This window comes from Nelumbo lutea, chromosome 1, assembly GCF_056320005.1.
Source record: "Nelumbo lutea isolate HS-2025 chromosome 1, American lotus-T2T, whole genome shotgun sequence".
In the NCBI taxonomy this organism is placed as follows: domain Eukaryota; kingdom Viridiplantae; phylum Streptophyta; class Magnoliopsida; order Proteales; family Nelumbonaceae; genus Nelumbo; species Nelumbo lutea.
The window spans coordinates 114,091,911-114,106,430 of NC_142684.1; the positions used below are offsets into that span (position 1 = coordinate 114,091,911).

The 14,520-nt window shown below is 41.8% G+C and overlaps 1 protein-coding gene across 1 annotated transcript; it reads left to right on the plus strand.

Moving 5' to 3' along the window:
* The first annotated feature begins 12,328 nt into the window (after positions 1-12,328).
* On the plus strand, positions 12,329-13,832 carry LOC148876896 (protein MIZU-KUSSEI 1-like). The gene has a single exon (XM_088981780.1). The coding sequence runs from the start codon at positions 12,770-12,772 to the stop codon at positions 13,514-13,516; it is 747 nt and encodes a 248-aa protein (XP_088837906.1). The 5' UTR covers positions 12,329-12,769; the 3' UTR covers positions 13,517-13,832.
* Positions 13,833-14,520: the final 688 nt, after the last annotated feature.

The following is a 14,520-nucleotide window of genomic DNA, read 5'->3' on the forward strand; positions in this document are numbered from 1 at the left end:
TAGGTTCTCACCCTGGAAGCTAAGACAAGCCACCCCAACCGACTTGGTGGCACCACAGTGTCAGCCTTGTCAAGATAGGTCTCCCCAGACCGACCCACTGGTTGTGAACATTCTAAACTAACACGAGTTTCATTAAGTGTCCAGTTTAAGGGTATTACACAGAAACATACTAAGGGAACATGAATCAAATATGCACTTTTATTCATTTACAATAAACTCATAAAGTACATCATTTTGATTGAAGCTAAGGGCATACAAAACTATCTAACACCAGGGACCACTTAGTGTAAATGTTGGACCCATAGAGTCCATGTGATGGGCTCAAGGGGTTCACTGGGCTTTCTAGTGAATTCGGCTAGGCCTTGTAACACATGTTGGGCCGAACCCATGTGGCTGATGTGTAGATGAATGCTTGGGTCCCATGCCATACAAAGGAGCCCAAGTAGGCAGTAGTTTGGAAGCTTATTGAGCATTTAATACATATTGGGCCTAAAGCCCATTTCGAACTGGGTTGATTTGATTAGTCACTTAAAGGGGCAGATCGGAGATTAGGTCAAGCCAAGAGGATTGGGTCTTAACCCTATCCACTCATAGAGACCAAATTCAAATTAGGATTTGAATATGGTAACCTCCTGATAAGATCAGGACTAGGCTGATCTAATCTGCAGATAGTATTAAGATGACTCCTTATCCAAATACAGATTTGGATTAGGATAACTCCTAATGAGATTAGGAAGTTTCTTAATCACTAAGAAAAGGAGGAGAAAACTAATTCAAATTACAAGAATTTGAACCCTAAGGATTTCGTAGATTAGACTGCATTCTTGAGATAGGATCTTAGAAACCCTAGAGAAAAGAAAAAGTAGTTCGCCATCTTCTTCTCTAGCCTTCTCCTCCAGCAGTCACCACCATCTACTGCCAATTTGAGTTCTCTATGAGGGAAGATCAAGAAAGGTTCTTGATTGTGTGTGGTACTCGTTGCTTCCATCAAGTTCTTCAGAAGAACCTGGTTCGTGGGACAAACATTGCTGGTTCTGTTCCATCATCACTGTATCATCTTCAGTGGGAGCAGTTATTGGGATTTTCTTTGGGCGTGAACACCAACATTGGGAGATACTGCTTCTCCGGATCAAGTATATTCCTTCCCTTCTCTTTTGGTTCAGAATTGGTTCAGTTTTGGTTCAAGATAAATCCTAGACAAATTAGGAAATTTGATTCCTAGTTGAAAGAATGGGAAGAAAATTTTGAAATTCGCCCACCCATTCTGCAACCTTTTTGGCGTCCATATGTTGGATTTTACCATTCTTTCAATTTAATTAATTTAATCAACCCAGTTCGAAATAGGCTTTTTAGGCCCATTAATCTTTTAGGCTCACTTTCACTTTAATGCTGGCTAGCTTGGCTCTCTTTGTATGGTGTGGGACTCTATAATTGATCTACACATCATCCACATGGGTTCAGTTGAGCCTCTGTTACAAGGCCTGACCAAATTCACTGCTGAATATAGTGAACCCCTCAGTCCATAACTATGGGCTCTTAATGGGATCAACATTTACACTAAATGGTTCTTGGGTCCAGCCATCTTATGAAGGCCCAAGGACTGTGGGCAGATGTTGAAAGAAGGGTAGGATCCATCTAATGGACGCCATAAAGGTTGCGGAATGGGTGGGCGAATTTCAAAAATTTCCTACCTTCTCCCAACTGGGAATCATATTTCCTAAGTTTAGAATACAATATTCAAGGATCCTACTTGAACCATAATCAAACCAGATCTGTACCAAAAGATAAATGGGAGGAATATACCTGATCCGGAGAATCAGTATCTCCCAAAGTTGGTGTTCACGCCCAAAGAATGCTCCAAGATCCGTTCCTGCTGAAGATGACACAGTTGTGGATGGAATAGAACCAGCAGGGTGCATCCTACACACTGGATCCTTCACAAGAATCCTCTGGAAACACTAAACACTGAATCCTTTTAGTCTTTGTTGCAAGACTAATGTCAAGAACAGATTTCATGACTTTCCTTGTCTGCAAAGATCTAATCTTGCAAAAAAAAGATGGCGGCGGCAGGAGGAGAACTCTAAAAACGAAAAAGCTAGACTGCCTTTCTCTTTTCTGCAGTATGAATGAGATCCTATCTCAATTCGTAGGAGAGATATCCTATATCTCTTCAAGGTGGTTCAAAATCTGATATTTTTCCTTCTTGGTTAGGGTTTCTCCTCCTTTCTTCTTGATTAAGAAATCTCCTTATTAGGAGTTATCCCAATCCAAATCAGTATTTGGATAGGGGATAATCTTAACCCTTTCTGCAGATAGAGTTAGCTTACTCCTGATCTTATCAGGAGGTTACCAGATTCAAATCTAATTTGAATTTGGTCTCTAAGAGTGGATAAGGCTAAAGGCCCAATCCTTTTACTAACTTTAATCTCAAATTCACCCCAAGGATGGGTGATCATATCAGCCCACCTCGAAATGGGCTTCTGGCCCATTAAGTGTTCAATGTCTAATTACTTTCCAATCTGCTACCCAGTTGGGCTTCTTTGTATGGCGTGGGACCCAAGCATTGATCTACACACCAGCCACATGGGTTCGGCCCAGCCTCTAAAACAAGGCCCAACCGAATTCACTGAAAAACTCAATGAACCCCTTGAGTCCATCATATGGACCCTATGGGCCCAACACTTACATTAAGTGGTCCCTGGGCCAAGCCATCTTATAAAAACCCAGGGACTGTGGGCAGGTGCAACATTAGCCCATCAGGCATTATCCTCAATGGTTTTACACGTAACCTCTCAGCCCTATGGGCCCAACACTAACATGAGTCTCTATAAATGTCCAGTTTAAGGGTTTTACATAGAATTAAACCAAACAACATGAATCAAACATGCACTTTATTTGTTTCCACTAAATAACAAAAGTACATCATATCAGATTGAAGCTAAGGGCATACAAAACTGTCTAACAGCTCCCACTTGCACTTAGGTCCAATCTGGTACAAGTCGGAGTCCCATACTTTCCACGTGTTTCTCAAACACCTTCTGTGTCAGTGGCTTAGTCAATGGGTCTGCCACATTATCCGCTGATGCTAGCTTCTGAATCAGGACGTCCCCTCTACCAACGATCTCCCACAGTACATGGTACTTTCTCTCGATGTGCTTTGACTTCGAGTGAGCCCGAGGCTCTTTAGCCTGGGCGATCGCTCCATTGTTGTCACACAACAACGGGATGGGAGATGTGCTGGATGGAATCGCTCCCAATTCGTGTATGAACTTCTTCATCCACACGGCTTCCTTGGCAGCTTCACTTGCGGCAATGTACTCGGCCTCGGTTGTGGAGTCTGCAGTGGACCCCTGTTTGCTGCTTTTCCAGCAAACAGCACACGATCCTATCGTGAAAACATACCCAGATGTAGACTTTCTATCATCTGGATCCGATTGGAAGTCGGCATCGGTATACCCTAGAACTTGCAGTGAACTACCATCGAATACCGGACAAAACTCTTTTGTCCTTCGAAGGTATTTGAGTATGTTCTTCACAGCAGTCCAATGCTCCTACCCTGGGTTTGCCTGGAATCTGCTTACCACACTCACCGCCTGAGCAATGTCAGGGCGAGTGCACAGCATGGCATACATGATGCTCCCTACGGCTGAGGCATAGGGAACGTCTCTCATGCTCTCAATCTCCTCAGAAGTCTTGGGAGACATCTTCTTGGAGAGAGTGACTCCGTGTCTGAAAGGAACGTTTCCTTTCTTGGAGTTCTCCATGCTGTACCTCTTGACAATTTTGTCAATATAAGCAGCCTGGGATAATCCAATTATCCGCTTCAATCTATCTCTATAGAGTCGAAGGCCCAGTATGTATGAAGCTTCTCCAAGATCTTTCATGGAGAACTGCTGTGATAGCCATACCTTGACCGAAGTCAACATTCCTACATCATTCCCAATGAGTAGGATATCGTCCACGTACAACACCAAAAGGATGATCTTATCCCCACTGGACTTCCTATAAACACAGGGCTCATCCGGATTCTGCTCAAAGTCAAACGTTTTGACTGCAGAATCAAAATGGATGTTCCAACTCCTAGAAGCCTGCTTAAGTCCATAAATGGATCTATTAAGTTTACATACCATGTGTTCCTGACCAGCAGCAATGAAGCCTTGCGGCTGCTGCATGTAGATATCTTCACTAAGATCTCCATTCAGGAACGCGGTTTTGACATCCATTTGCCAAATCTCGTAGTCATGGTACGCTGCTACAGCTAGCAGGATCCTAATGGATTTAAGCATGGCCACGGGCGAAAAGGTTTCCTCATAGTCGATGCCTTCTTTCTGAGTATACCCTTTCGCCACCAAGCGAGCTTTAAAGGTCTCAATCCTGCCATCGGGGCCCTTCTTCCTCTTGTAGATCCATTTGCAACCAATTGCTTTTACTCCGGGGGGCGGCTCCACTAGAGTCCAGACTCCATTGGTCTCCATTGAGTCCATTTCAGCTCTCATGGCCTCCACCCACTTCTGGGAGTCTATGTCTAACATAGCTTCCGCGTAAGTCACGGGATCCTCTTCACTAGTCAAGGTTTCCACCAGGTAACTATCCTGGTCATAACCATATCGGACTGGTGGTCTGGATACCCGGGTGGTTCTTCTAGGTTGGTAATTACCTGGAATTTGTGGGACATCTCCCACTGCTCCTGAGGTCTCCTCATCAAGAACTATTTCCTGACGATGGGTGTCCAGGATGTAATCGGATTCTAAGAACTGGGCGTTTCGACTACAGAACACTTTCTGCTCAATCGGGTCATAGAATAGATAACCCACCGAATCCTTTGGGTAGCCTATAAACAGGCAAGGACTGGTTTTAGATTCCAACTTGTCCGCACTTGCTCTTTTAACGTGTGCAGGACAACCCCAAATCTTCAAGTGTCTTACACTTGGCTTCCTTCCGGTCCAAAGTTCATATGGAGTTTTCAGAACTGATTTGGTTGGAACCCGATTCAGCACGTAGATAGCAGTCTCTAATGCGTATCCCCAAAAGGATGTGGGTGATTGTGAGCATACGAGAAGTGACCGGACCATGTCTAACAAGGTCCTATTCCTCCTCTCTGAAACACCGTTGAGTTGAGGTGTAGCAGGAGGAGCTAATTGTGACACTATCCCATTGGCCTTTAAGTAGTCCCTGAATTCGTCAGAGAGATACTCACCACCTCGATCTGATCGAAGGGCCTTAATTTCTCTCCCTAACTATTTCTCGACTTCCTGTCTGAACTCTTTGAACTTTTCAAATGATTCAGACTTATGTCTCATTAGGTACACGTAACCATATCGTGAAAAATCATCTGAAAAGGTGATGAAGTACACGTGTTGGTTCCGTGTCCTAACACTCAGGGGACCACATACATCAGTATGTATTAGGTCAAGTGTGCCTTCAGATCTTTCAGGCTTACCGTCAAATGGCCGCTTAGACATCTTACCTTGAAGGCAAGGTTCACAAGTGGGAAGATTTTCTACGGTTAGAAAATCCAAAGGACCATCATTTACCAGCCTTGTGATTCGGTCAATACCGATATGGCCAAGTCGGTAATGCCAGAGGCACGTGGGACTTACTGTATCACGATTCCTTTTCTTGGGATTTTTGACCGACGTAGTTTCGGTTAAGTTAGTTTCCAGAGAAGGATGTAGAACATAGAGACCGTTCTCTAGTTCCCCTCATGCGATGAATTTATTATTCCGTTTAACAGTAATCATATTACTAAAATAAACAGTATATCCATCAGCACACAGTTTTGAAACAGAAATTAAATTTCTTCTCAAGTTCTGTACATAAAGGCAATCTTTAAGTACAATCATTCCTTCTTTAAAAACTAATTCTACGGTTCCTATTGCCGCTGCTACAACACTTGCAGTTGTTCCCAAGAATAATGTCACTTCACCTTCACTCAACCTTCTGCTAACTTTGAACCCCTGCAGTGAGTTACACGCATGAGTTGAAGCCCCGGAGTCAACACACCAGGACACAGAAGTAACTAACATGTTAGTTTCTATGACACAAGTTTCGATGTTACCTTTCTTTGATTCCAGTTAGGCAGGACAATTCCTCTTCCAGTGGCCGGTCTGCTTGTAGAAGTGATAGACATCAGATGCCTTGTTCTTCTTCTGCTTCTTAGGATTGGCAGCCTTCTTCTGAGGCTTCTTTGCCTTTCTCTTTTTCTTGCCCGATTTGTTAGCTTCAGCAAGCATAACCACAGGCTCATCCTTCTTGAGTAGATCCTCGGCTCTCTGCAACATATTGCTGAGTTCCCGGACGCTAACATTCAGCTTATTCATATTGTAGTTCATTGTGAACGCATTGAAGGAAGAGGGCAAAGAATGGAGGATGGCATCCACTTGCGTGCCAAGATCTAGCCCGGATCCAAGAGCTTCAAGTTCATTAATGTAACCCATCATCCGAAGACAATGGTCATGAACTTTCTGCCCTTTGGTCATCTGCGCGGTCATGAACAATTTCAGGACCTTCTGTCGAGTAGAACGGTTCTGCTCTTCATACATTGTTCTTAGACTATCCAATATGTCCTTGGCTAGTTCGATCTGATCAAACTGCCTCTGTATTGAGTTGTCTAATGAGGCAATGACAAAGCAGCGGGCTAGGGAGTTCTTATCCTCCCACTCTTGGTAGTCCCTTCTACGGGCCTCAGAAGCCCTATCACCCGGACGTTCCGGGGCAGGATTTTTCACTACCTTGTCTAACTTTTCGAAAGTTAGGACCAGCATAAGATTTCTGTACCAGTCGGCATAGTTTGGGCCCTTTAGCTTGTTATCGTCTAGAAGGTTTGTAAATTGACCGTTTGCCATTTTCTGATAAAATAGCAAAATCATTAGTCCAAAACCTTAGTTTGATTCATGTTACCTACATAGATATGGTTTTTAATCTATGTTCCATTCCCATTTGTTCATCTCTGAGATTTCCCTCCTTTCTCAGTGACGGAGACGACGAAATGTCTCTGGAAATGTGGGAAATCACATGGGGTGCGTGAAGCCAACTATTTCAGCTGCATAACCCCACCACCTTTCTTTGACGGATCATATCCACTCATCAAATGAGTTTCCCTTTGGCCTCTGTCAGACAAGGTTCAGAGCCGTTTTCAGGTAAACCTTTATGTTCAGTGAGTGCTTACCCATCATATTCAGGTTACGCAAAGGTACCGTGAGAGAGTTCCCATTTTCTGGTGAAGCCCCTCCCACATCGGTCTATGACGCCCCTATCATCTTATGAAACACTCTAATAGATCCAACAGCAAATGGATAGCCCAATTTTATGGTGCGTTTCCTCATTACTGAAGGACCCATCATTGTGCTAATGACGGAAGGCCTTTAGAGAGTCCATCATATGGGTCTCCCTATCACATGCATTCATATTTGCTAGATGGAACAAAAACTCCCTAGTTTTAATTTAGGTCAAACCAGAGTGGCTCCCACTGACTTTCATAAAGTCAGATTTTTGGTGGGCCTTAATCGGCTAGGGGTTCCGTACGCATCCCTTTTCAGGGTTGTGGGGCCCACCAAGCAAAGAGGGGTCATCCAATGACCTTGAAGGACACTATGGCAATGATGTGCATTTAGCCATGGTGTGCGCAAGAGCCACTAACGAGTCTTCATGGGCCAAGTACTTATGGCCCATGGTCGCAGCACATCAAACATTCAAACATCACATGTAAAGGAGGAATTGATCCAATCAATTAACTGCTGTAAAGCCCATTGAACAGCCCATTTAAAATCTAAGTCATTAACAATTAATGACTATTAGGTGTATGGGCTGAATCGCAGATAGCAGTTCGGCCCATACAGCTTATCTCACAGTAATGGGCCTTTTGCAGTTTTAACCCTTTAAAACTGGACTTTACAGGTGGGCTGAATTAATCCCTGTAATTGAACATCAGATTTGGAACAGCAAGTGAGAGAAAAACAGACTGAAAAATAGTCCCTATCGAACCCCAGATTCGGTCCAAACAGTTTTGGTCCAATCTAGTCCGAGAGGATCCAAAACTGATTTTCAATTCAAGAATTAATTCATGAAAGATCTGAAATTAATAATTTTGATTTCAAACAATCACAAATCAAACTATGGACTGTTCGCACCACTTGCAAAACAGAGGTTAATCACAAGGGTTGCAGTTTCACAAACTGCAAATCACAGAAAGCGATTTCTCCAACTGCAAACCTCCAGCGCCGCCTTCTTCTTCCTTCTTCTTTAATCAAGAAAAATAACGAAAATCCTATTTCTATTAATTACATTCTTGATCAAATCCTATACATTCAGTCTAAAAATAAAAAAAATTATTTACAAACCGAATATAAATAAATAGAAAGAAAGAGGGTGCGCAGACTATCTGCGCCAAATCTGCACTGTGATCTCCAGGTTCGAACAGTCCATTAAATCAAAATAAATAAGGAACAATTCTAAATAAATTTTGGATTTAAAAAAAAATTAATTTCAGATCAATCGCCCTTAACAAGAAACAGTTTCTTGAAAAAGAAAACAATCTGTGCAATTCTTGAAAGAACACATTCTATCCATCTGCGCAGGGTCAGATCTGATTTTCTTTTGGTTCAAGATTCGAACCTGTGGCTCTAATACCACTGAAAGAAGGGTAGGATCCATCTAATGGACGCCATAAAGGTTGCGGAATGGGTGGGCGAATTTCAAAAATTTCCTACCTTCTCCCAACTAGGAATCATATTCCCTAAGTTTAGAATACAATATTCAAGGATCCTACTTGAACCATAATCAAACCAGATCTGTACCAAAAGATAAATGGGAGGAATATACCTGATCCGGAGAATCAGTATCTCCCAAAGTTGGTGTTCACGCCCAAAGAATGCTCCAATATCCATTCCTGCTGAATATGACACAACTGTGGAAGGAACTGAACCAGCAGGGTGCGTCCTACACACTGGATCCTTCACAAGAATCCCCTGGAAACACTAAACACTGAATCCTTTTATTCTTTGTTGCAAGACTAATGTCAAGAACAGATTTCTTGACTTTCCTTTTCTGCAAAGATCTAATCTTGCAAAAAAAAGATGGCGGCGGCAGGAGGAGAACTCTAAAAACGAAAAAGCTGGACTGCCTTTCTCTTTTCTGGAGTATGAATGAGATCCTATCCCAATTCGTAGGAGATATCCTATATCTCGTCAAGGTGGTTCGAAATCTGACATTTTTCCTTCTTGGTTAGGGTTTCTCCTCCTTTCTTCTTGATTAAGAAATCTCCTTATTAGGAGTTATCCCAATCCAAATCAGTATTTGGATAGCGGATAATCTTAATCCTTTCTGCAGATAGAGTTAGCTTACTCCTGATCTTATCAGGAGATTACCAGATTCAAATCTAATTTGAATTTGGTCTCTAAGAGTGGATAAGGCTAAAGGCCCAATCCTTTTACTAACTTTAATCTCAAATTCGCCCCAAGGATGGGTGATCATATCAGCCCACCTCGAAATGGGCTTCTGGCACATTAAGTGTTCAGTGTCTAATTACTTTCCAATCTGCTGCCTAGTTGGGCTTCTTTGTATGGCGTGGGACCCAAGCATTGATCTACACACCAGCCACATGGGTTCAGCCCAGCGTCTAAAACAAGGCCCAGCTGAATTCACTGAAAAACTCAATGAAGCCCTTGAGTCCATCATATGGACCCTATGGGCCCAACACTTACATTAAGTGGTCCCTGGGCCAAGCCATCTTATAAAAACCCAGGGACTGTGGGCAGGTGCAAGTTTAGCCCATCAGGTATTATCCTCAATGGTCTTACACTTAACCTCTCAGCCCTTAATGATCAAGCACTGCCCGACAAGAGAGGACCTCTCCCTCGGCTGCAAGGAACAGTGCCGCACTTTCCTCTCACATGGATCCCGGGAATTAAAACCATTTGCAAACAATTCAAAACCGTACATATATATATAAATATATTAATTTTGCAAAACAAAATTCCAACGATTGAAGTCAACTGCCGGCAGTTTGGTTTCCATCAGAGAGAGTGCATTCCCGATCATTACCCTTTGTCTGACAAAGTGGCTGATTCTGTCACTATGATCACCCACTCAGATGAATTCTCAAACTGCCCCAACATACCCAGGTTTTGATCCTTACTAAGGATCTCACTGATTGGCATATCAAAGACAGCCTGATCCAACACCTAGTGAAGTGTCATAATCGAGTCTAGGGGTCAGGTGTAACTTTCCAGTTTTGCCCATCTATCTCCAAGGTTCAGGGCAATACTGGAAATCTGGTCCGGTTCAAGGATTCAAGTAATCCCATACTGCATGTGCCTCGGGTCTTACCCTGGTGGCTGAGACAGGCCATCCCAACACTTGGTGGCACACCAGTATCAGCCTTGGCAGGATAAATCTCCCCAGACTTATCCAACGGCTGTGAACATTTAAAACTAACATGAGTCTCTATAAATGTCCAGTTTTAGGGTTTTACACAGAATTAAACCAAACAACATGAATCAAACATGCACTTTATTTATTTCCACTAAATAACAAAAGTACATCAAATCAAATTGAAGCTAAGGGCATACAAAACTGTCTAACAGATGTAAGATTAGCTCATTAGGTATAATCCTCAATGGTCTTACACTTAACCTCTTATCCAATACTGATCAAACACTGCTCGACAAGAGAGGACCTCTCCCTTGGCTGCAAGGTACAGTGCTGCACTCTCAATCACATGGATCTCGGGAATTGAAACATTTTGTAAACTGTTTGAAACCATAATATATATATATATATATATATATATATATATATATATTTTTTCAAAACAAATTTCAATTGTTCAAATCAACTACCAACAATTTAGGTTTCCATCAGAGAGAGTGCATCCCCGATCATTTATTTTGTCCAACAAAGGGGTTTATCTTGTCATATATATATATATATATTTTCAAAACAAATTTCAATGATTCAAATCAACTACCAGCAGTTTAGGTTTCCATCAGAGAGAGTGCATCCCCGATCATTTATTTTGTCCAACAAAGGGGTTTATCTTGTCACTATGATCACCCACTCGGATGAATTCTTGGACTGTCCCAATATACCCAGGTTTTGACCCCTCTGAGGATCTCACTGATTGGCATATCAAAGACATCCCAATCCGACACCTAGTGTAGTATCATAATCGAGTTTAGGGGTCAGGTATAACATTTCAGTTTTGACCATCTATCTCCAAGGTCTAGGGTAATATTAGAATTTTGTCCAGTTTAGGGTTTCAAGAAAACCCACACTGCATGTACCTCAGGTCTCATCTTGGCAGATAAGACAAGCCACCCCAACCAACTTGGCAGTACACCAATGTCAGCCTTGGCAAGATAAATCACCCCAGATCTATCCAACAACTGTGAAGTATAAATTATATTTATAAACAAATGAAACACGTGTAAATTTTATATCATGCAAGTATAAATTATAATTATAAACAAATGGATGCAACATTTGTGTTGGTTCAGATTTGCATTGCAAACAAAACGATCTATTAATAATATTCCAGAGTTTCCATCCACCCTTGGACCCGCGCCCTCCATTCATTAATTTATTAAATGTTGTGTTTTTCCTCTCGGAAGGTTAAACAACTATTGATGTTCGATTCAATTGAGCCAATGTAAAAAGGTGGATTAAAGTGAAAGAGTAACAATCCGAAAAATGGATGTAGAGAGCTATATCTGAGTCCAATCTCTTAAAGTTCAAACCATGAATATTGCCACACAGACTCACAGAGTGCAAACTTTCTATATTAAATTCCTCCTAGAAGGAACTGACAACGATTACGCTCCTGGATGGAGCTGGGCTTTAAATGAATTTCGAGTTTGGGCTCTGTATTTCTGAATTGCTTAAAAGTCAAAATATCTCCCTCTCATCATTTAAGATAGTATCAGAATTGATGATATCATCATTGAATTGAAATACGTTCCCAATATACGACAAAAATGTACTTTAAGGTGGAGATGTGAACCTGTTTTATTAATAACATGGTCAGTGCTAATAAAATAGAGAATTGAATGCTTTTATGATGATCAATTGAGTGGTGACTAGATTGGCATGTAATCGGGAAAGCCCCGGATGCGGTTTGGAGCCCCTGCTATTAATGGCTCTGAATCAACGTTTATAAAGAATTGCATTGCTATACCACGGGAATTGGATTAGGGAGTAAAGGCGAGTAATCAATACAAAAAAAAAGGAATGCTTTAGTGGTGACGCATGACAAAACCAAAACCAACCGGAAATAACGACATCTTTTCATCCCTCCTTTTAAGAAGGAGCCAAAGAAAGGGAGATCATACAACACTGACATGGAGAGAGACAACCGGAAAACAAGAATTCCAGTTTTAGGCAAGAGAAGATAAAAATTACCCACATGAGCCCAAACCTCAAGACATACCTATCTCAAAGAACTGTTTAACCTAAAGTTTAAGATGTTAGCTGAAATCTTTAAATAGATTTTTATTCTCTAACGCGCCTCCTTAAATGGGTCTGGGCCTAGCCAAGCACAGATTAGACAAGACAACTTGGTCAAATAATCTCTGATACCTCTCAAAAAACCCTTCAACCTACGTGAGATCCTTAAAAAGGTTTTTACTCTCTAATGAGTAACCAAATTTCCTCCCTTGCTCTCTCTCTTATTCTCTAATACGTAACCAAATTTCCTCCCTTGCACTCTCTCTCCATCCCCCCACCTCTACCCCATTCATGGCTTCTTCCCAGTATTGGTACAGAGTGACCAATAATGGGGGAGCCGAGAGAAAACACCAGTGCTGCCTTCTCTTCGGAGGCACCATCACCACCACCACCACCACCACCGCCGCCGCCCCGCAGGGAGGTGTCCCTTGTCCAACCCTCCGGTAAGAAGAAACATAAGCCCGCCAAGGTCTCTCGCGTCTTCAAATCTGTTTTCCGATCGGTTCCAATCATAACGCCTGTGTGCAAGTTTCGAGGAATTCCAGGTGGGTTGTCGGATGGGCATGGGCATCGCGTTGCTGGGAATCGTGTGACGGGCACCATGTTCGGATACCGTAAGGGAAAGGTGAGCTTGTCGGTGCAGGAGAATCCACAGTGTCTCCCTACGCTTGTAGTGGAGCTGGCCATGGAAACCAATGTGTTGCAGAAGAAGATGAGCTCCGGCATTACCAGGATTGCACTGGAGTGCGAGAAGAGACCAGGGAAAGAAAAGATAAAGCTGTTCGAAGAGCCCCTTTGGACAATGTACTGCAACGGAGAGAAGAGTGGATACAGCGTCAGGAGGGAGGCGTCGGAGGAGGATCTGAACATCATGGAGCTCCTCAAGGCCGTCTCCATGGGAGCCGGCGTTCTCCCTGGGAATTCGAAGTTAGAGGGACCAGATGGTGAAATGGATTACATTCGGGCTCCTTTTGTGCATATCGTGGGTTCTAAAGACTCTGAGACCCTATACATGGTAAGCCCTGAAGGTAACATTAATGGGCCAGAACTCACCATCTTCTTCGTTAGGATTTGATCCACTCCAAGCCTCCAACAGAGTGATTGGCGTATGGGAATCATTCGAGTATGCATCGCTTTATGCATATCATCTCATCACGTTATCCTCCCTTTAAACACGCCACAGATGATGTGGGTGATATCTTGTCTTGTTTCAATGGAAGGAGATGATCCAACCAAAGTTGCAGATGTAAAATGAAGGAGGGGAGGATTAGAGGTTAATTGCTTAGGAGTTCCACTCAGGTGAACAATAAAAGAGAAGATTAGTGCATAGAAAATATCTGTTTTTTTTTTAATCATTCAAATGAAGAGTTGTGTCTTCTGTTGTATAAAAATGGCCTTCCTTGTATAGAAAATACCTTAGGCTAGGTTTGGTTTGAAGGAAAAAGTAGAGAAAGGAAGGGAAATGTAAGACAAAAACCTATTCAAGGTTTGTAAAGGGAAAGTTTCCCTGCCTTTCCTTTCCCTTCCCTACTTTTCCTTCAAACCAAAATTGTCGGATCCAATGTAAGATAAAAACCTCCACAGGAGTGCAAATGGATCAGATCCAATGTCCGATATTTCTGTTTTAGATTTTTGGATTGGATTGGATAATCGAAAATTGGATCAAATTCGGATCACTCTGATCTATGTATTTATTTATTCATATATGATATATATGTATATATGTTATTTATATTGCATCATTGTAAATCTTTATTTTATTTATTTTTTATAAAAACATGTATATATATTGATGAAAATAGTTGAAAAAATACTTGTATTTTTGTTTTTCTTTATTTAAACAAATATATTTTATTTTCTTTTAATAGTTTATTAATTTTTAAAAATAATTCGGATCAGATCAGATATCTACAACTTGATCGGATTTGAATTCAAATCGATATTTATGAGATCCAACTTAATCATGATAGAATTCACATCCTCTGTCCCCTTGGTACAATTTTCTTTTGTACTAGACCAATAGCAATTTGCCACACCAGCCTATTTTCCCATTTCAAAATTAAAGTGATTATTTTTGGG

Coding starts and splice junctions, on each gene's coding strand:
- LOC148876896 (XM_088981780.1), top strand. CDS start 12,770: ATGGGGGAGCCGAGAGAAAACACCAGTGCTGCCTTCTCTTCGGAGGCA.